The sequence below is a fragment of the Heloderma suspectum genome, chromosome 3 (assembly GCF_057233095.1).
Source record: "Heloderma suspectum isolate Gila_16-S chromosome 3, 16-S_ref, whole genome shotgun sequence".
Taxonomy (NCBI): Eukaryota; Metazoa; Chordata; class Lepidosauria; order Squamata; family Helodermatidae; genus Heloderma; species Heloderma suspectum.
The window spans coordinates 258,155,040-258,177,413 of NC_139460.1; the positions used below are offsets into that span (position 1 = coordinate 258,155,040).

At 42.9% G+C, this 22,374-nt stretch overlaps 3 protein-coding genes across 7 annotated transcripts in view; 2 read left to right on the forward strand and 1 right to left on the reverse strand.

The window, feature by feature from the left end:
• TAF5 (TATA-box binding protein associated factor 5) overlaps positions 1–8,683 on the reverse strand; it is a 24,289-nt gene extending 15,606 nt beyond the window's left edge. For 3 of the 4 annotated variants that reach the window (XM_084846419.1, XM_084846420.1, XM_084846421.1), the window contains exons 1-4: positions 6,762–7,374; positions 3,129–3,363; positions 1,705–2,020; positions 107–270 (exon numbers count right to left, since the gene is read on the reverse strand). In XM_084846419.1, the coding sequence (XP_084702545.1) occupies positions 107–270; positions 1,705–2,020; positions 3,129–3,363; positions 6,762–7,338 (1,292 nt within the window). In that variant the 5' untranslated portion in view covers positions 7,339–7,374. Of the gene's footprint in view, positions 1–106; positions 271–1,704; positions 2,021–3,128; positions 3,364–6,761; positions 7,375–7,833 lie in introns of those variants that run through there. The other variant, XM_084846422.1, reaches the window with a different exon arrangement.
• Positions 6,805–22,374, forward strand: part of PCGF6 (polycomb group ring finger 6) — a 47,908-nt gene continuing 32,338 nt past the window's right edge. For both annotated transcript variants that reach the window (XM_084846423.1, XM_084846425.1), the window contains exons 1-6: positions 6,805–9,146; positions 10,799–10,898; positions 13,894–13,990; positions 14,682–14,737; positions 16,020–16,079; positions 22,258–22,366. In XM_084846423.1, the coding sequence (XP_084702549.1) occupies positions 8,859–9,146; positions 10,799–10,898; positions 13,894–13,990; positions 14,682–14,737; positions 16,020–16,079; positions 22,258–22,366 (710 nt within the window). In that variant the 5' untranslated portion in view covers positions 6,805–8,858. The remainder of the gene's footprint in view (positions 9,147–10,798; positions 10,899–13,893; positions 13,991–14,681; positions 14,738–16,019; positions 16,080–22,257; positions 22,367–22,374) is intronic.
• LOC146351067 (uncharacterized) lies at positions 17,615–20,142 on the forward strand. The gene is made up of 2 exons (XM_084842013.1): positions 17,615–17,709; positions 19,029–20,142. The coding sequence occupies exons 1-2, from the start codon at positions 17,615–17,617 to the stop codon at positions 20,056–20,058; spliced, it is 1,125 nt and encodes a 374-aa protein (XP_084698139.1). The 3' UTR covers positions 20,059–20,142.

The following is a 22,374-nucleotide window of genomic DNA, read 5'->3' on the forward strand; positions in this document are numbered from 1 at the left end:
TGGGAAATCTGTATCTGGGCTATACCACTACAGATTCTACCGGGGCTCACATGACTGGATGTTTCCCCATACAAAAAATTGGAGAGCCTTTTCTAGTCAACATTACCTATTCTGAGGAGGAGCATTCGGATCTTGCTTTTTACTCTTTGAGCCCATGCTGTCTTTTCTTGGCTTCTTCTTCTTCGGCTTGCCCTCCTCATTCTCCCCTTCTTCATCTTCATCATCCAAAGGCAACTCAATTTCTGGTTCTTTTAATAAGCCAAAAAAGACCTGCAAGCCAAAAGGAGAACAGAGTCTTGGAATAAAAAAACAGTTTAGTAAAAACACAGAACTACTGAGTTAATAGCTTTTACTGAATCACCAAGTCATTAGTGTTTGTGGGGGGAGATAATATATTTTTGAATCAGTCTTTCATTTATGCCATACATCTCCACTGACAGCAGTTATTTAAGAACTGGCAATAATTTGTCACAGGTGTCAGTGACCAATCCCCCCCGCCGCCCCCACATTCCTTTTGCATCATGTATTGGACCAAGGCAGATTATGTTACAACATCTGGCATTAGTCGTCCTTAATGCCACGTCCACAATCCAGAGAGCTACTTGAAGTGTAACCAAGTAAACATGCCCAGTGAGACTTCTTTTTTTCTTTAAACACCACCACCACCACCAAGTCATATTTCAAAAATGGTTTGCCATGTGGCGATGCTGCTTTCAAGTAACAAAAGTCCAGAATGCTGTGTTGGATGTAGAGAGGAATTAACATTGTTCTTGAATTACAATTCAATGGCTGGATCCAGGGAACTAAGTAGGAAGCTTCTGTGCATGCACCAGGGCTTTCTGAAGCACCTCTTCTTACTGCAGTGCAAATAATGCTGAACTGCTAACTTGTTATATTAAGACAACGCAATAGATTTCATTCTTAAGACATTCACCAAAGCAGCTACATACCGACTATACAGAAGACAGAAAACAATGGTCAAGTATTAATTCAAGGTCAAACCAATGTCACATTCAGGATTAGAAAACAAAACAAAATGTGTGGAGATGGGCTGAGCAAGCTACCACTACATCAGCCATGCCTTTCTTTCAATCTACTTATTAAAACAAAAATTGTTGTAGTCCACTTGAACTAAATAGTGCTCTTTTCCCCAAAACAAACTATACACTGAACTGATTCAGACATTCACAGCTTGGCTTATTAAGGTGAAATACACATTTCACACATGTCCCTTTACATGAGCTGTAATTAAACTAGGAAACCTCTAATTAGCCATAATTTTCCGTTTCACCCCAAACAGGAAACTATGGTTACTAACTTCAGAACAAACCAGGATATTAACCAACCAAGCTGGTAACCATAGTTTCTGACCCCAGTTCCCATGGAAATCTGTCACTCCAGCAAACGTTATTGGCATTGCAGTAGAGGTCGCTTACGCTAGCGCAATGCATTTGCATACTACCCTGTGGTTATCTAGAAGCTTCCTGGTTAAATCACATCTTGTGCAAATGGTGGAACAAAGGGGCTGTGTGAGCAAAAGGATCATTAAGTTTAATAAGCTGAGGTATGATTATCCAAACATGGCCATTGTTAAGCCAACTGCAAATCTGCACCACAAAATCCAAGAAACCTCATGAGACTGTTAACTTATGCATTTCTGACAAAACATTGTCTATGATGTCATGTTTAATATCAACTTCATACCTTTGCTTTATTAGCCTCCCGTTTTGCCTCTCCTGCCAAGCTTCCCACCATGGCATCTATCTGTTGCTTACTACGAGGCATTCCATCGAAGATATCTATGTAAAGATGTTCTTGAACAATATTCCAGATCTGATTGTTTTGTTTTTCCTGGAGGTGTCTCTTTAAGAGCTGATAAGAGTCACGGGAAATGCGAAGCACAAACTTGCTCGTTCGGAAATCCAGCATTGTTTCATTCCCTCTCATATGCTCTTTTTTGGTTAAACTTGATAGTACCCGCAAATCATCTTGGTAATAACACTCCTGATCCCCATGAAACCTAGAAAAAGATTAGAGAAACATGAAAAATAGGTAAAAACATAAGGATCATGCTGGATCAGACCAAAGGCCTATCTAGTTCAGCATTCTGATCACACCGTGGCCAACCAGATGCCCATGGAAGGCCATAAGCAGGACATGAGTGCAACAGCACTCAAATGCCTGAATTCTGTGATCCCCAGCAGAACATCTTAAAATAGCAGTAATTTAACAAGGTACTTGACTTACAAGGTAACCCTTATTACAGACAGTTACTCACACCAGATGAAAGCCACCATTAAAAGGCACAAAAACACACACTAGGGTACTTGTAGAAGGTGCTATGAGAAACAGCTAGCAGCAGCCCTTCATATTAGTCCACAAAACCAGAATGAACAGAACTGGAAAAAAAAACTTTTGAAATGTCCAAGTACCCATAAAAGGATTTTAGGACCTCAAGTCCCCAGCTACCTAGGATTTTTCCTGCCTAAGAGACAGGTAATCCTCCCCCAAATAGGAGATGATAGAGTTTCTATGGCACAGAAAAGAGCCATGTTATCCCACGGTTCAGGTCAGAAAGTTTCAGAAGTAGAAATGTTCTCAGACAAAATATCATTACTTGAACTGGAATCTAACCATGTCATGAAACAGCCATCTCAAGACAAGAACTGTTATTTGTCAGGCACATATAACTGGACAAAACAAAGTAGCTTATATATAAAACAAAACTCCCTGGTAAAGATATTAATTAGTACTTGGAAAACACTCAGTTATGTGGTAACTGGGAATGTCTTAGTTGCGTTATATGTATTAATCATCACATTCTCCTAAAGGGAACATGTATATTTTGTAGCCCCAGGCATCCAGTAGCCCACTGTTACAGGAAAGGCCTATTTTCTTTTCCCTCCCAAGGGAGATGCTTGGAAAACTACATATCTAAGCATAACTTTAACCATATTTTGTTCCTGCTCTTAATGTCTGTTTCAGAGTAAATGCTACAGACTCTCTCTACTTCCAGTTCACATTTTAAATTAAGTGTGAACATCTGCAGTAATGAAATAAATGTATGGGTTTATCTACCTAATAGTGAGACCATAGAAATGGAGATTAAGTGAACTAAGTTGTATTACTTTTCAAAGAAGGACTTTGCTTCATTTTCATGCCCATTGTAGACTAGTTCCAAGTACATGTGTACAAAGAGAGGATAAAAAAGCTGTGATAACTCAGCTCGATGACAGTCCAGAGCACATTCAATAAAGTGTTTCAGTCCACTGTAGTACTCTTCATAAAGGGCTGGGTCTCCCTGCTGATTGTAGGCAGACAGCACAGCACTCACATCTGGTTGATCTTCCACAAGGACTCCAACTGCAAAGCATTAACATATGTAGGTAAATCAGTGCTTGCACTCTGTGTAATGAACTATTTCAATCCTAAACATAAGTTCCTTGAGACAAGCCTCTTTTTTGCTTATCTTACGCCATAAAGTGCCACATACACCAATGATGCAATTGGGTAACTATTAGTAAACTAGTGACACTCAACAAATTACTGTGGAATGTGCTTTGACACATTTCTTACCAACTAAATGTTTACTAAAAGATTGCTGTATCACTGAATCCTGTAGTGCTCAACTGCTCCAATTCAAGATAATGACTCCTTCCGCAATAATGGCCACTCAAAATGATTACTATCCAACTGAGTGAAGGGAAAAGATTTCCAAGTACAAGAATGAACCTTTATTGGAACAGTGGTCCTTGTTTCCCATCTAACATAAGGATCGTATTAATTCCCTGAATTACTTTTGGGACAGAGATGAGGGAGAATGCAACATATATACGTGATTCACTCTCACTGCAAGCACAATATCCATGTGTGGAAAAATTAAGTGGGGCTCAATAGAGGTCCCATTTTCCAGCTGCCACCAGCCTACATGTCCAGGCAGCACAACAGATGTTATGGGGAATGGCTGGTTCATGCACATCTCCAATATCTTCATCTAGCTCCCTCTCACTGCTTATTGTAAGTTACTTGTGATCCAGGTAACAAGTAACTAGTAGAATGGAGAGAGAAATGATGTGTTGTATTATAACTCCCGTTACCCACAATTACCCAAGGGGATTGGTCATGCTGGCTGGGGATGATAGGAATTGTGAACAAAATGCTGGACTAGATGGACCCCTGGTCTGATCCAGCATGGCACTTCTTATGTTCTTATCTGGAGGGCATCAGCTTGGGGAAGGCTGCCTTAAGGAACAAAAGGACTGGATGGGAATACAAGAAGCACTTGTGTATCTACTAGTCCCCCTACTGTCATGTTGCAATGCCTGCACATGTGCATGTACTTGTATATAGGTGGGGGAGGGTGGGAAGATAAGGCTCCGTTGATGCCTATGTGTTGGTATTTGACATTACAGCCTAAATAAGGAACTAAAGTTGAACACTGGACATTATTAAACCGTGTTGTGCAAAACCAGCACTTTAGGTTGGAGATGATGCTGGTGACTGGGATTGTCTCCCAGTCATGGAGATGTATGGTATGGGGTAGTAGTCCAAAACATAACTTGAGGCTTATAGTCATATAAACTTGAATTTATTTTTCAAGCTGCTGTGTTGAATCAACTTCAGCTTCATGCATTGTATGTAGTGTTTGTCTATTTATGTAATTTTATTTATTTCTGACATTTGTACACCACTGAATATGATAAAATCCCTCAGCAGCCCACATGGGCAGTATTTCATATGGGCAGGGATGTTTTTCAGCTTCCCCCTCATGGTAGGCAGCATCCCATATCCTCCAAAAGTTGGAAAGCCCTCTGGAGCACCATCTGAGACACAACGGGATGCCATCAGAAATAAAAATCAACTACCTCCATGTGAATGTGGAATTGCTCTTCACATATATCTAATCCGCTCTAGATCCCAGCCTTTGTAAGCTGTTTGAGCATTAAAACAGTGTACACATGAATCAAACCAGAGAATTAAGGGAGACAATGAACACAACAAATCTGAGAAGTTATTGTATGCTAGAATGACATAAACAAAAGAGAACTACATTGTTGCTGCTGGTTGCGATAAGAACATAACAGCCATGCTGGATCAGACCAAGGGTCTATCTAGTCCAGGTTTCTGTTCACACAGTGGCCAACCAGCTGTCAGCCAGGAACCCACAAGCAGGGCATGAGCGCAACAGCACCCTGCCACCCATGTTCTCCAGCAACTGATGTACATAAGCTCACTGCCTCTGGTGCTGAAGGTAGCACATAAGTTTTGGCAAAATCCTTTACTACAGTCTTGCAATCTGTACTTTGCTTGAGATGAGAACCAAGCACATCTAAATAAATAAACAAGGATCTGCTTTGTGCACTTGTATTTCAACTCCTTTAAGGATTAGGAAACTACTGTATGCAGCTACAATAGCATGATGACATTCTTTGTGGGCTACAGCTGTTTACTTCTGGCAGCTCAATTTCTGCAGGCAAGTATGAATAATTTAAATTTATGTGCATAGCTGCCTTAATGCATAGCAAAAAAAGCAATGGCCTAGATTAGTCCTAGGACCATCCTTATAGGGCTTATTTTTCAGGGCTCTTCTATCTATCAGTTTGTGGACTGTTGCCAGGGAGGAAATATTTCTCAATATAATGCAAACCACCTCCCCAGGTTGTGTACCATTCAGACCAACACAAGTTGTCCATATAAAACATCTCATGAACTGGAAGAAACAATAACTTCAATCTTTAGATGAATGAGGAAAATATATGGCACTGATTAATGTATATGATATCTTATTATAAGAAGCTCTGGGAAGGACAGATAACAAAAAAAGATTCATTGAAACAATGGTATACTTTTATTCAGTACTGGAATAAAAAACTCAACATCAGAATGTTAGAAGCAAGGTGTCAGAAGTTGTATAAAAGGTATTATGGATGGTCTGATCAAATTAATTATGTTAATGTATTAACATTAAAATACACAATTGTATTTTTACTTTGGTTTCATCTTTTGATTACCCCTCTATGAGATAATGATTTGTGTGTATGTATTTATAGTTGAATAAATAAAATTAAAAACAAAGATAACACAAGATCCCATGAGACATAGGCTTAAGGCAGGCTGGCTACAAAGAACACTTAGTACATTCTTTCCTATAGGAAATGGGATGGATAAATAAATAAAGGAGAAGGGCCTCCCACACACTACTCCTACAAGAAATCAAGAACTAGAGTGATTGGACTGGCACACTTACTCTACAGAATACTTTAATAGTACTTTCCCAACATTTAGTTCTAAAAGCATGGTGCTGTCTCCCACCCAGTCATTCGGGAACTGAAACTGTAGTCTGCTGTAGTTTTAAGTTGTATTTTATTGCAGGTTTTTAACTGTATTGCTTTAATATTGTAAACCAGTTGGTAAGCCTACCTAGCTGAGAAGTAGAATAAAACAATGTAAGAAAAATAACTGTATACAGGTGTTCCAAAGAAAAGTACGATTAATGGGGGGGAAAGCTACTATGTTAACTTAGAAGTTTTACTCCAAGGGACTTCACCATTCAACCCTTCACGGTAACTCAAGAACGAGTTCAGTGTAAAATCAAACGGTGCGACCACAGCATAGAGCTGCTGATTCCACCTGCGAATGATACACCTTTATTTTGACCTCGCCTGTCACAACTGCAGGGCGAAAAGCGCTAGAGCAAGTGGCTGCCTGAACGAGCCCTCCTGGCTGGGAATGACACGCCCGCTATCCCTCTCGGCTCTCACCTTTCCCAGGGGGCCCCGAGGGCACTGCGGGAGCGGCCGTGACCGCGGCAGGAGAGATGGTCGCCCCGGTCTGGCCAAAGGTGACCGAGCTGAGCAGCACGTCCCCTGCTGCAGGGGCCGTGACCCCGACGCTGGACTCCTGTCCTTCCCCGCCATGGGCTGCCTGGACTCCGGGCGCGGAGGGGTTGGGATCACCCGCGGCTTCGTCGGCGGGGAGCCGGGCTTCCCTACGGAGGATCTCCTCAGACTCGCGGAGATTGCTGCGCCGCAGGAACTGCAGCACAGCCAGCAGCGTCTGCCGGTCGGTGGGTAGTTGCGAGGCGGCCGGCGGCGCAGGACTGGGGGCTGCCGGCGGTTGCGGCTTCTGGTCAGCTCCTCCCGCCAATGGCTCCCCTTCCGTGAGGAGAGCGGCGACCGAGGGGATAGGGGCAGGGGGCGCAGCTGCTGCCGTGGCAGGGGACTGGGGAGGAGGAGGAGGAGGAGGAGGAGGCGGCGGCGGCGGCGGCGGCGGCGCTCCGGCGTCGGGGTCTGGCTTCACTGTTACTGCTTCGGCCGGCTCCTCCGGCAGAGCCGCCATGCTAGAGAGCCCAACTGCCTCGCCTCCCACTCAGGCAGCCCGCGGATTTGCGACAGTGAGGGCATAGCATCTCCGCGTGAGGCCAAGAGGCCCTTACAACAGTATAGGGGATGCTTTGCGGCACTTCCGGTTCCGATTTATGGAAATGACGAAATGGGGGTGGGCGAGAACTAACTAGTCATGGTAATGGTCCAGGTTCTTCCTTAAACGTATTTATACAAGTGTAAAATGAGAGCTTTAGGCTGCGTTGCTGTGCACTTGCCTAGGAGATAGCCCCATGGAACACTGGGGCTTACTTCTGAGTAGACATTTCTAGGATTACACTGTTAACGCCTTGTGTAGAAGTGTAGGATTATGGTTAGATGCAAACTACTGACTCTTCTGAAATCAACGGGCTTTTAATACGGAGCCTTGGACAGAGCTCAGTCGTCCAAAAATAACGTATGTCCTCTATTACGTTAAAAATATAAAGTTCGTTTATACACACGCACACACAATACCAACTTGAACTGGTGTTCGCACAACGCATCAGCGAGCGGTATTCGGGGGTGTCTTGATAAAGAGTTCGGTAAAACTCAAATGGTTGCATGCTTCTGTCCACGTTGCGATTATCAACTCACTCACAAGAAGACCACCACGAAGTTAGGGGACGACGACGAGTTCCGTTAAGTTTGCTGGCAAGTAAACATGCAAAGGATAGGGTTGTAAATCTAATACAGACACAGTTTTACGTACCTGATGTATATTTTCTTGTTTGTAATCAACATGACGACCACCGCCTACAGAACCACCAAATCTGCCCTATTTTAAAAAGAGATTTAAAAAAAAAAAAGTTTTGAACAATGCAACTTTGACTAGCCGGCAATTAATCAGTCGGTATTTCAGTGTAACGAGATGGTAAAATCTTTCACGCACCCGAGGCTCCATGTTTTTATTTTTAACCCAGCCCCTATACAACCCTCTAAAGTTATATACAACCTCCTAATATTGGCCCTTTCACCATCAATGGAGTTTGAATGCGTTAAATACAAATGTATTGACTGTGTAATTGCGAGCCATTATTAACTGTCTCTAAATAAAAGCACGATTATGCTTGTGCATATTTTAAAGCAATAAGTATGTAATTTTATACTGGAAATCGAAATTCCGTTTCAAAACCAGGTGCCCGTTGACATGCCACCGCGCAGAAAGAAACGTTCACACTCCCTCATCACCAATGAAACAAAACCTCCACTCCAAAACAAAACTCAGTTTCCCAGAATACTTGGAGCAAATATGTAAATTATGCAGGTGCCCTGGCTGTGTGCGCGCCAATTGTCTTGGCGCACGCGCATGGAGTTCCTAGTCACGTTTATGCTGTTTGGTGGGGAGGATCATAGAGACCGTAGAGGTGCGGAGATAGGAAGGGGCGAGGGAAGGAGGGATAGTCCGGTTTTGGTGGAAAACCGTGTTTTTCCAGGCGTTTTTTCAGTTGTTTCTTGTTAGTCGAAGCTGCTCGCACGTTTGTTTTCCTCAGAGGCATGGCTATGAGCGAAGGGTTCGTGGCTGAGGGGGCTGGGGGGGGGCTGGGAGAGCAGGAAGAGGACGACGAGGAGGATGAAGCAGCAGCAGCTCTGGAAACCCCTGGTTGCTCCGGGGCGGGCTCCCGCTTCGAGAGGGGAAGCCGATCTGAGTCCAGCGGTGAGGAAAACGAAGAGATGGAGGAAGAGGAGGAGGAGGAAGAGGAAGCTTTAGATGGGGGGGCCACAGACCCCTTCGGAAGTTTTGGGATGGAGGACGGCGAAATGGACTCGGACGATGAGGATGAGGTAAAGCGGACCACTGTTCTCTTCGCAGTGTGCTTCAGGAGAGCTTGAGAGCAGCACCCTGAAGTAAAAGAGCCAGCAGTGTGTCTAGTGGTTAGAATATTGGACTAGGATGGGAAGACTCAGATTCAAATCCTCGCCCAGCCATGAACTTCACTTAGGTTGCAATCCTGTGCAGGTTTAGACAGAAAAAAGTCCAACAACTTCCAGCGTGCCCCGGCCAGCTATGCTGGCTGGGCCATGCTGGAAGTTGCAGGACTTTTTCCTGTCTAAACCTGCATAGGATTGCACCCTTAGGCTGTAATCCTATGCTCATTTACCTGGGAGTAAGTCTCATTGCAAACGCAGTGGGGTTTACCTCTGAGTAGACATGCATAGGATTGCACTATTATAGTGCAATCTATGCACGTCTGCTCAGAAGTGAGCCCCTGGGAATAATTCAATAAGGCTTATACCCAGAGTTATAGGACTTTTTTTCTGACTAAATATGCATAGGGTTGTGCCCTAAGTGACTTTAGACCAACTGCCATCTCTCAGCCTAAATGATCTCACAAGGTTGTTGTGAAGGTAAAAGTGGGGCCAGGGAACCATGTATGCCCCTAAAGTCCAGGGTGGGATAGAAATGTAATAAATAAATAATGCTTACTAGCATGCCTTGTGCTAACTATAGTCCATGTAGTGCAGTGGGTAGACAGCTGGATTTGGATGTAAGGAATTCAGATCCACAGCCCCACTCAGCTTTGTCTCTTCCTGGGTGCCTTTTAGGCAGGTTGCTATCTAAACTGCCTGACACAAGGTTGTTGTGAGTGTATTATGAGTTCCTTGGGTAATGATGGGTGTGTTAAAAAAAATTAATACATTTTGTCTCCTGTGCAAACTTGCACATCTTTGCTATATTTCCTCATGATATGACACCTCTTGTGTGTTCTGGCAGATCAGCTCTCCTCATCTCTTATAGTTTATTTATTTTATATTTGCATATATTGCTTCTCAACTAAATGGTTCCCAGGGTGGTTCAGAACAAAACAAAATAGACAAGAAAATAACAGTAATACAAAATCAGCAGTTCACACGTTGCAGTTTTATTTATTTATTTATTTATTTATTTCATTTCTATACCGCCCAATAGCCGAAGCTCTCTGGGCAGTTCACAAAAATTAAAACCAAACAGCACACAATAAAGCAGTGTGCTTCAAAGTGGGAGACTGCAAGATGACAGCTCTCAGCAAGGCCTGTTTTATGGAGGCACTCCATAAGTGCACAATCTGTTTGTCAGTATGCCTTGTATACAAGAGATGTGCCTCACTTTCCAAAGCAGTACTTCCCATTGCATTCTGCCCACCTGGGTTTGGAGAGTATCTTCCTGAAACAGCACATGGCTGATCTCTTGCAGTTGTCTCCCTGGCTTCTGAGGTGATGCCCTCTCTTACCCCACTCAGTCACTGAGATGGCCAAAGAGAGAAATGCTGTCTTTGTTTATACTTTTTTTTCCAAAGTGGTATGAGGTGCTGTTGTTGTGGAGAAAGTTTATTGTGAGAAAATAAAATGTCTTTAAATATTATAACCACAATAGTTTAGCTTCCTTATATATCTTCAGTGTTAGAAGCAAGCAGGCCTTTAAAAAAAATTCAGACAAATCTTTTTTGCATTTGCAGCGCATGATTAACCTCTCTGAGCTGACACCATATATAGTATGTTCCATCTGCAAGGGGTACTTCATAGATGCCACAACCATCACAGAATGTCTTCATACGTGTAAGTACTAATGTTCATAGAATCATAGACTAGTAGGGTTGGAAGAGGCCTACAAGGCCATTGAGTCCAACCCCCTGCTCAATGCAGGAATCCAAGTCAGAGCATCCCTGACAGATGGCTGTCCAGCCTCGTCGTGAAGGCCTCCAGTGTGGGAGAGCCCACCACCTCCCTAGGTAATTGGTTCCATTGTCGTATTGCTCTAACAGTCAGGACGTTTTTCCTGATGTTCAGCCGGAATCTGGCTTCCTGTAACTTGAGCTCATTATTCCGTGTCCTGCACTTTGGGATGATCAAGAAGAGATCCTGGCCTTCCTCTCTGTGACAACCTTTCAAGTACTTGAAGAGTGCTATCATATCTCCCCTCAGTCTTCTCTTCTCAAGGCTAAACATGCCCAGTTCTTTCAGTCTCTCTTCATAGGGCTTTGTTTCCAGTCCCCTGATCATCTTTGTTGCCCTCCTCTGAACCCTCTCCATTTTGTCTGCATCCTTCTTAAAGTGTGGCACCCAGAACTGGACACAGTACTCCAGATGAGGCCTAACCAGTGCTGAGTAGAGGGGAACTAGTACTTCCCAGGATTTGGAAGCGATGCTTCTATGAATGCAGCCCAAAAGAGCATTTGCATTTTTTGCAGCCACATCACATTGTTGGCTCATATTCAGCTTGTGATTGACAACAATTCCAAGATCCTTCTCGCTTGTAGTGTGGTTGAGCCGCGTATCCCCCATCTTGTAACTGTGCCTTTGGTTTCTTTTTCCTAGGTGCAGAACTTGGCATTTATCCCTATTAAATGTCATTCTGTTGTTTTCAGCCCAACTCTCCAGTCTATCCAGATCACTTTGAATTTTGTTTCTGTCTTCCAAAATATTAGCTATTCCGCCCAATTTTGTGTCATCTGCAAATGTGATCAGCATTCCCTGCACCTCCTTCTCCAAGTCATTAATCGAAACGTTGAAGAGCACTGGGCCCAGGACTGAGCCCTGCGGTACCCCACTCGTTACCTCTCCCCAGTTTGAGAAGATCCCATTGAGAAGCACTCTTTGAGTCCGATTCTGTAGCCAACTGTGGATCCACCGGCTCGTTGTTTCATCTAGCCCACTTTGAGCTAGTTTGCTCATCAGGATATCATGGGGCACTTTGTCGAAAGCTTTTCTGAAATCGAGGTATATTATGTCTACAGCATTCCCACAGTCTACAAGGGAGGTTACTTGATAAAAATTGAGATCAGATTTGTCTGGCAGGACTTGTTTTTAACAAATCCATGTTGGCTTCAAGTAATCACAGCGTTGTTGTCAAGGTGCTTCCAGATGGATTGCTTTATGATCTGCTCCAGAATTTTCCCAGGGATTGATGTCAGACTGACTGACGCCATCCCTTTAGCCTTCCTGATGCCATCCCTGCAATCCTATGCTACCTGCCTGTACTCTTCCTTTGTTACTTGGCCTTCTTTCCACTTCCTGTATGTGTCCTTTTTTGTTTTCAGGTCATCCCTAAGCTTTTTGTGAAGCCACATTGGCTTCTTCTGTTGTCTTCCACCTTTTCTTCTTGTTGGAATTGTTTGTAATTGTGCCTTGAGAATTTCCTTTTTTAAAGCTCCCACCCATCTTGGACTCCTTTTCTCGTTAGCGTCGCTTGCCATGGGACCTTACTGATCGTTGTTCTGAGTTTGTTGAGTTCTTGTTCAAAAGAAGCTTAATTTCACATGCAGAAAGATCAGGCAAAAGTACTTTTTAGTAATGTTAAGACTGCAAAAATACATGCTGTACTAATTTTAGTGGATATCTCTAAGAGAAATCCTGGAAAACCTCAATAATCCATGTGTATTTGGAGAGAGGTTCTTGGATTATCCAGTATCATTCTTGGATGGTTCATTCTCCCTGAACGTGTTCAAATTATTCTACCTCCTTTTCATATTCAGTCTTCTACATAGCACTTAACACAGTTTTTTCTACTTAAATAGCTATCCTTCCCTCAGCTTTTGCTGCTTCATAACCCCATTGTTGTGGCCAGGCTGGGGTTGTGGATGACATTATAGAAATTCAGACCTGGAGTCCTCCAACCCCAAATCCCTCAAGTCAGTGGTGGATGCCAGAGCCTGAAGTGCCATAGGCAGAAGGTACTTCTTTGTTGACTAAGCAAAAGTGAAAGGCCAAGTACCTTGTATTTATATCATGCTTGGTTAATCTAGAGGCTTCATACTGCCTGTCGATTAGAAACATAGGAAGCTGCCTTATGCCAGGTCGGACTATTTATATATTCTGACTGGCAGCAGCTCCCTGTGCTCATGGGAAGAGGTCTGTCACATCAATAGGTACTTTATCCTTTAAAAACAACAATAAAACTGGAAATGCAAGGGATTGACCTGGAAACTTTCTGCATACATAGTATGTATTCTACCACTGAATTGCAGGTGCCAATATCTTGTGGCCATCACTCAGCAACTTGCATCAGGTACAGCTGTTATACCTGACTCCTCCCTTTCTGCTCTTGGACACTAAAAGAATTGCAGTCTGGCAGGAAAAGGAATAAGAAGTACACACCCAGGCAACAGACCACCTACTTGTCAGTAATTGGGGTGGTATGATGGGATGAAGGGCAATGGAAATGGTTGCAACAACTTAATGAATGATGGGGTGGGGGAGGATATGCCACCCCAGAACAATGCTGGAAGGCAGTAGAATTAGGCATAATTTAATTAATTTATGTAAGTGCATTGTGGATCCTTCTGGATTGAAACAAAGAACTGAAATCAAATCAATAAGTATTGCATATCCCTTTGCAAGTCTTATTAAGTCCTTTTTTTTTTTTTTGGAAGCCATTTTAACTTTTTAGTATAGAAAAGCAAGTTAGAAATCTGTAAGCAAAGCTGTTGTTTTTTCACTTTTTTGTTTTGCAATTGCTCTGCATTCTAGCCAACACTTACTACACGTTCTACATTATCTTTGGTAATTGTATACTATTTTATAATGTATATAACTAGAAATTTATTTTTTACAGTCTGTAAAAGCTGCATAGTACGACATTTTTACTACAGTAACAGATGTCCAAAGTGCAACATTGTAGTACATCAGACACAACCCCTTTATAATATAAGGTAATGATCTCAATTATGGTTATCTATATTTAGTTTCTGTATAAAGGAACAATGGTTTTAAGATAACATTCATACTTTTATTTTAGAGTGTACTGGTTGATTACTTATTGAAACTGAAAGAATATTTCAAACAGACTATACATAAAGGAGGAAACCGTTTTGCTGTCCCACAAAAGGAGTCTAGCACCTCACACAAAATTATTAATTTCTTTTATTATTAAAAGAACAAAAGAGTGCTGCAAATCCAGAAGAGGATTAGCTGCCTTGTCCTAGAAAATGAAGAGGGCCACATGAGGGCTGTCTCTGACGCTTCTTATCCCATCTTGTGGACCAATGCAATGTTTCGAAGATGCTAGTGAAATTGCTTATGCAATAGTGACTTGCTGGCTAGAGTCTCGGTGCTGTCCCAAGAGTTGCCCTGGTAAGGACAGAGTCATTTACCTACCACTCTATGATTTTAGTTGGAAACTGGCTGTTAATGTCTAGTTGCTCTCACTCTTTGGCCCTCCTTCACTTAAGTCACTGCCAAAACATACAGCCTACATTCAATAACTAGTTTAGGGCATAATCCTATGCATATTTTAATAGAAAAAGCCCTACAACTCTCAGTTTTGGGAGTTGTAGGGCTTTTGTCTGTCTAAACATGCATAGGATTGCATCGTTAATTACTCTTTTTATTCTCCTCCTGTAGGTTGGATCGACAGTTGCAAGATATAGTGTATAAAATAGTCATCAACTTGGAGGAAAGTAAGTCGTCTATTTTGAGCCTGCTGCTATTGATAAAAACTAAAGATAGGCTTAGCTAGAATATACAATTAGCAATGATGTAGGACACTTTTTGTATTAGGTGATATTTCCATGGCACCTTGTTTCAATTTCTTGAGTTAGGGCTATTTTTGCTTTCTGTGACTGAGGTGGCTGCAGAAGCACAAAACCTGTCATATGGTTTGGCATTCAATATGAGATGCTCAGCTTCATTTTATAAGGTTTGTTGGCATTATGGTTATAGAGAAAAAACTTGAAATCTTGTGGGCAGTGGCTGGAGAAATTCCAGAAGACAAAGGGATCAGAATGTATGGCTTCATTGACCTGCACAGCTCCTTGTCCATCTGTCTGTTCCTCCTTTTCACTCCTTCTTTCCACCCCCACCCCACTATAATTTAGTGGCTACTGTTTCTATAGCCCACATATCCTGTATTTCCCTATCCTTCGCCCCTTCAGTTCTCCAGGTCCCTGCCAAAACACTCCAAATGCCTTGAAAATAATGAATTCCAGAAGCAGAATTAACTATGAAAAATCACATATACACGCCTTTCTGTAATTTATTTGGATAACAAAGTCTGGGTTTCTTTAGTGTGAAATATTCACATCCCTTCTTGAGGTTAGTTCTGGATGAATTCAAGGCTTTCTTTATTATAATCTTAATTTTTTTTTTGGCCCTAACTTCTCATCAAATTATTATATGTTATTCATTTGTATACTATTATACCAGCAATTTGATTACCACAGTCAAAGCCAGTGGGATGAAAGCAGCTAAATGTAAGGTTGCCAAATAATGTTTTTAAGTTAGGTTGTGCAATGCAAAACTGTTGTGTATTTAAGCAGAAAGAAAGAGGCAGCACCAGAACACAAGAAGTCAAACAAGGTGGAGGTGGGGAGAGAGGAGGCAAAACCTCAGAACTGTGCTAAGATATGTTTTTGAGATATGCCTTCAGAAGTATCACAACAAGTTATGTCTTTGCCCTTGAAGAAGGCATATACTGATATGCACTGGACCTTTTCTATATCTTATTAAAGTTTCCTATAAATTATAGCACTGCCACTGTTTTGAGACTTTGCTTCTTTTTTGCCTTTTTGAGCATTTTTAACGGTGATGTACTCCCATAGATGTATGAAAAACCCAGCTGGATACTGGTGGTTGCTTTTGTCAATGTGTATTCCAAATCTAACCAACTAGACCCATAAAATATCTATAACTTGCATTTTTTATGCTGAACAAAACCAAACATTTTGAATTTCATATTTTCAGGAGAGAAAAAGCAAATGCATGATTTCTACAGAGAGAGAGGTCTAGAAATACCTAAACCTGGTAAGTTTATAACTCCTATGGAGGAGTAGCCACATTACTATTTAAAATATATGTGTTAGACTCACTGTGCTACTTTATACCAGTGGATCATGAAGCTCACCTTTATGACTATAGCCAGCCTTCTGCCATGGGGATATTCACAAGAGAACACAATCCTGATGTGTTCCCTGTTGGACATTGCAATTGCTGTGATATTTAAAAGAATGAAAAGTGATTGACTGAGGGCACAAGTCTATGCAAGTTTAGACAGAAAAATGTCCTACAACTCTCAGCATGTCCCAACCAGTCATATCTGGCTGAGACATGCTGGAAATTGTAGGACTTTTTTTCTGTCTAAACCTGCATAGGATTGCACCCTGAGAGAATTGTAATTGTTCATTGAAGCTGATTAAACTTTTAAAGAACAGTTTCTCAGGTTAAAAATAATGGTACTTCTGTTACACATAATCCAGGGATCCACAGGTTTTCGTTTGACTTAGTAGCCAGTTATTATTTCTGGTGGCCAGTGACCACTGTCTTCCCCCCAAATTCCCTGCAAGTACCAGGGAACTCAGGGGAGGGGTGACTTATACTGCATTGGCCTTTGGGTCAGGCAGACCCCTGCTCTAAAGCCTAGCAGAATACGAGACATCCCCTAAGTTACAGGATGGGGGTTTCTCATGTTGTGTTGAGCAGTACTTGCTAATCTTTGCCCTTGGAGGATTGTTCAGTGGAGGCCTGACTGTATCATTACATCTGAATTGTTTCTCTTCCTTTTTCTGGATTTAGCTATGCATTGTGGAGTCTGCACCAGTTCTTTTATGTATCAGCCATAATTCATGGCCCATCTGTGTCTGAGACTCCTTCGCTGGTATGAGTTGCTGGGAGAATAAAAACCTTGTGTGTAGTTGCTGCTGAACTCTGCGAGAAGAAGTAGAGATATAGGTGGGGGTGGGGGGAGATACAGAATAAACATAGTGACCAAAGGAAGAAAAATGGAGGATTGGATTAACATGCAAAGAGACCTGACGGATGTAGGGGAGAAAAAGATGAGGATACTGGAGATTGCACTGTAGAGAGGAGAGGGTTCAATGCGGTACAGAAAGAGAAAAGCAGTATCAGAAAAGAAAGTCGGTAAAAGGTGGTGCATAGAGTGGACAGTGTTATGGTTAAGGATGTCAGAAGAATCTGTTTGTGGGGTGAAGTTCAACTAACTTTCCTTGGATAGGGCCCCTGGATTTCAGCCCACTTTCTGCTGCAGAGCCCAACTCGGATCTGAACTGAGTCAGTCCAGTTTGCGGATTTTTCATATTTTTTAAGTCTCACAAATTATGGTTGAATGTTGTACAAATTTTTGTAACTTGTGCAAATTTTGGCTGAATTTGGGCAAATTATGCAAACTGCAGTAGTGATTTGCGCAAATCTCTATTTGTGCAAATTAAGGCCAACACAAAAAAATACACAAAGTTCCATGAGTTCAGGAAAAGCCTGCGGTTTGGCCCACAAATACAAGCTGAGCTGGGCACACTGTGGAACTTAGTCTAACAGGAAGAGAGATGCATTTCCCAGTGACAGACATCGTTAGTTATGTCACGCAGAAGGAAAAAGGTGGTGGTGAAGAAATGGCGCTGCACAGGGACCTGTGGGCAGGGTAAGAAATAAAGGAAAGTAGCTGAGAGATGCCCCTTCATGGATCACTGCCTTGTTGTGGAGAAGGGGCTTGCGTAACTCAGTGAAGCCATAAGCTATGCCGTGTAGGGCCACCCAAGACGGACAGGTCATGGCAGAGAGTTCTGACAAAATGTGGTCCACTGGAGAAGGAAATGGCAACCCACTCCAGTATTCTTGTCAAGAAATGTCAGGGTGGACACTGAGCCCAGAGAGCCCCAGAGCAGTTCTGATTCTGAGGAGGAACAGCAATCCGTGGGAATGGAGCCAGCTCATCCCTCACAGGCTCAGCACCTGGCAGAGATTCCTCCTCCCGGCATTCCAGAGATACTTAGTGACCCGGGTAGTGAGGGAGTGCGGGAGGGGGACTTCTTAGATGCTCGATGCAGACGCAAAGAGCAACGAGCGATGGAGGGCGTGGAAAGGAGGCGTAGCGCCCGTTTGGCGTGCAAGCAATGGCCACCTCCCATGGACCCAAGAGAAAGAGGGAGGATCTCTCCCTAGTCCATAAGTTCTGGGTCTTCAAGTGACTCCCTTTCAAACAGGGATCAACTCCTTGCCTGAAGCTTAGGCCACGCTCCTGTCCCTAGCATCTGAAAGAGTCATTAAGCTGTAATGGGATTAAAGCTTTGAAAAGAATTCCCTTTCATCTGTGTCTTGAGTTGGCTATTTGGATCTACTGAGGGAGGCCACCAAGGCATTCCTGACAAGAAAACCCCATGGAACGTATCACAAGGCTAAAAGATATGACGCCGGAAAATGAGCCCCTCAGGTCAGAAGGTGTCCAATATACTACTGGGGAAGAGCAGAGGGAATTTCCAAGTAGTGCCAGAAAGAGTGAAGCGGCTGGGACAAAGCCGAAAGGACACTCAGCTGTGGATGTGTCTGGTGGTGAAAAGTAAGCCCGATGCTGTAAAGAACAATATTGTTTAGGAACCTGGAATGTAAGATCAATTAATCAAAGTAAGCTGGAGGTGGTCAAACATGAGATGGCAAGATTGAACATCGACATCTTGGGAATCAGCGAACTAAAATGGACAAGCATGGGTGAATTTAATTCAGGTGACCATTATATCTACTACTGTGGGCAAGAATCCCTCAGAAGAAATGGAGTAGCACTCATAGTCAACAAAAGGGTGGGAAAAGCAGTACTGGGGTACAATCTCAAAAATGATAGAATGATCTCAGTACGAATCCAAGGCAAACCATTCAACATCACAGTAATTCAAGTCTATGCCCCAACCACTGAGGCTGAAGAAGCTGAGGTTGATCGGTTCTATGAAGACCTACAACACCTTCTAGAACTAACACCAAAAAAAGATGTCCTCTTCATCATAGGGGATTTAGGGGACTTCCTAAAGTAGGAAGTCAAGAAATCACCAGGATAGCAGGCAAGCATGGCCTTGGTGTACAAAATGAAGCAGGACAAAGGCTAATAGAGTTTTGCCAAGAGAACACGCTGATCATAGCAAACACTCTTTTCCAACAGCACAAGAGGCAACTCTACACATGGACATCACCAGATGGTCAATATCGAAATCAGATTGATGATGTCCTTTGCAGCCAAAGATGGAGAAGCTCTATACAGTCAGTTAGAACAAGACCTGGAGCTGACTGTGGCTCAGATCATGAGCTTCTTGTTGCAAAATTTCGGCTTAAATTGAAGAACGTAAGGAAAACGACTAAACCGTTCAGGTATGACCTAAATCATATCCCTTATGAATATACAGTGGAGGTGAGGAATAGATTTAAGAGATTAGACCTGATAGAGTGCCTGAGGAACTCTGGACGGAGGTCCGTAACATTGTTCAGGAGGCAGCAACTCAATCCATCCCAAAGAAAAAGAAATGCAAAGTGGCTGTCTGATGAGGCTTTACAAGTAGCTGAGGAAAGAAGGGAAGCGAAAAGCAAGGGAGAAAGGGGAAGATATATCCAACTGAATGCAGAGTTCCAGAGAATAGCAAGGAGACACAAGAAGGCCTTCTTAAATGAACAATGCAAAGAAATCGAGGAAAACAATAGAATGGGAAGGACTAGAGATCTTTTCAAGAAAATCGGAGATCTCAAGGGAACGTTTTGTGCAAAGACGGCCATGATAAAGGACAAAGAAGGCAGGGACCTAACAGAAGCAGATGAGATTAAGAAGAGGTGGCAAGAATACACAGAAGAACTATACAGGAAAGATCTTCATGTCCCTGATAGCCATGATAGTGCGGTCACTGAACTTGAGCCGGACATCCTCAAGAGTGAAGTCAAATGGGCCTTAGGAAGCATTACTAACAACAAAGCTAGCAGAGATGACAGTATTCCAGTGAGCTATTCAAAATCCTAAAAGATGATGCTGTGAAGGTGCTGCACTCAATATGCCAACAAATTTGGAACACTCAACAATGGCCACAAGACTGGAAAAGGTCAGTTTACATTCCAATTCCAAAGAAGGGCAATGCCAAAGAGTGTTCAAGCTACCGTACAATTGCGCTCATTTCACATGCCAGCAAGGTGATGCTCAAAATCCTACAAGCTAGGCTTCAGCAGTATGTGAACCGAGAACTACCGGAAGTACAAGCTGGGTTTCGAAGAGGCAGAGGAACTAGAGATCAAATCACCAACATTCGCTGGATCATGGAGAAAGCAAGAGAATTCCAGAAAAACATCTATTTCTGCTTCATTGACTACGCTAAGGCCTTTGATTGTGTGGATCACAACACACTGTGGCAAATTCTGAAAGAGATGGGAGTACCAGACCACCTTACCTGTCTCCTGAGAAACCTGTACGAAGGTGAAGAAGCAACAGTAATAACCAGAGATGGAACAACCGATTGGTTCAAAATTGGGAAAGGAGTACGACAAGGCTGCATATTGTCGCCCTGCTTATTTAACTTATATGCAGAGTACATCATGAGAAACGCTGGGTTGGATGTCGGAATTAAGGTCGGAATTAAGATTGCCATGAGAATTATCAACAACCTCAGATACGCAGACAATACCACCCTAATGGCAGAAAGCGAAGAGGCTCTAAAGAGCCTCTTGTTGAGGGTGAAAGAGGAGAGTGCAAAAGCTGGTTTGAAACTCAGCATTAAAAAAACTAAGATCATGGCATCTGGCCCCATCACTTCCTGGCATATAGAAGGGGAAGAAATGGAAGCTGTGACAGATTTTATTTTCTGGGGCTCCAAGGTCACTGCAGACGGTGACTGTAGCCATGAAATTAAAAGACGCTTGCTCCTTGGGAGGAAAGCTATGGCAAACCTAGACAGCATAGTAAGAAGCAGAGACATCACCTTGCCAACAAAGGTCCATCTAATCAAAGCTATGGTTTTCCCAGTAGTAATGTATGGCTGTGAGAGCTGGACTATAAGGAAGGCTGAGCGCCGAAGAATTGATGCTTTCGAACTGTGGTGCTGGAGAAGACTCTTACGAGTCCCCTGGACTGCAAGGAGGTCAAATCAGTCCATCCTAAAGGAAATCAACCCTGAGTGCTCATTGGAAGGACAGATACTGAAGCTGAAGCTCAAATATTTTGGCCACCTAATGCGAAGAGAAAACTCTCTGGAAAAGACCTTGATGCTGGGAAAGACTGAAGGCAAAAGGAGAAGGGGACGGCAGAGGATGAGATGGCTAGATAGCATCACCGATGCAATGAATATGAACTTGAGTACACTCTGGGAGAGAGCGGAGGACAGGAAGGCCTGGCATGCTATGGTCCATGGGGTCACGAATAGTCGGGCACGACTTAATGACTGAACAACAACAAGCTGAGAGATGGGGTGATGTAGAGAGAGGGTACAATGGGGTGTATAGAGAAAAGCATGGGGCAACCCAAGGAATTGATCTGTAGAGCAGAGGTGAGCAATATGCAGTCTGTAGGCCACATGCTGCCCCCGCTGCACCCTGAAATTTTAAAACCAATTTTTTTGACAGATAAAATGGGGCTGTATGAAGCTTCAATTTGGCTTGTTTGCAAGCTAAATTTGTCTATTTTAGTGCTCTGTAGCAGTTATGTAATGCTAAGAGGATCTGATTTAGCTTATAAACAAGCTAAATGTAACCACTTTAGCGCTACAGAGCGGTTTGCCGATTTAAAAAAGCAAATCCCCAGTGTGGTCCACAGGGGTGGGGGGAGTCTAGGGCGTGACAGTGGATCTCCCACAGATGCCAACCCCTGATGTGCAGAGAGAAGAGCAAAAACTGTAAGGTAGAGACAGAGAGAAACATGCTATAGAGTAGGGAGAAAAAGAGAGGACTTCAGAAGGATCTGTAGTGGTGCAGAGAGAGAAGGGGGGCTAATAGGCAGTGGGTTAAAAGAAAATACTGAGTTAAAATTGTGACAACAAATGCTTTTCTGTAGTTAATGTAGCAATGTGGCCCTCTTGAGTTAGTAATACGATAAAAGTAGTCCTAAAAATGATTTGAGTTATGCCTTACTGAACTGCTGAATGAGTTTATGCAGCTGGTTATTTCCCGTTGTATTCTATTGCAGGTGGCAGATATATTCTTTACTTTCTAGTTTTGTTTTGTTTTTATATCTTAGCTGTGCCACAGCCAATTGCCGTAGGCAGGGGGAGGCCCCGCAAAGTTGTGGGCTCAGTGTTCCGTATCCCTCCAGAACTTGACATGTCACTACTCCTGGAGTTTATTGGGTGAGTGA

Excerpts from the sequence above, each read along its gene's own strand:
- LOC146351067 (XM_084842013.1), top strand. The coding sequence starts at position 17,615 with ATGCATTTCCCAGTGACAGACATCGTTAGTTATGTCACGCAGAAGGAA. Across the intron at positions 17,710-19,028 it reads CACAGGGACCTGTGGGCAGG|AACTAACACCAAAAAAAGAT; the intron begins GTAAGAAATAAA and ends AACACCTTCTAG.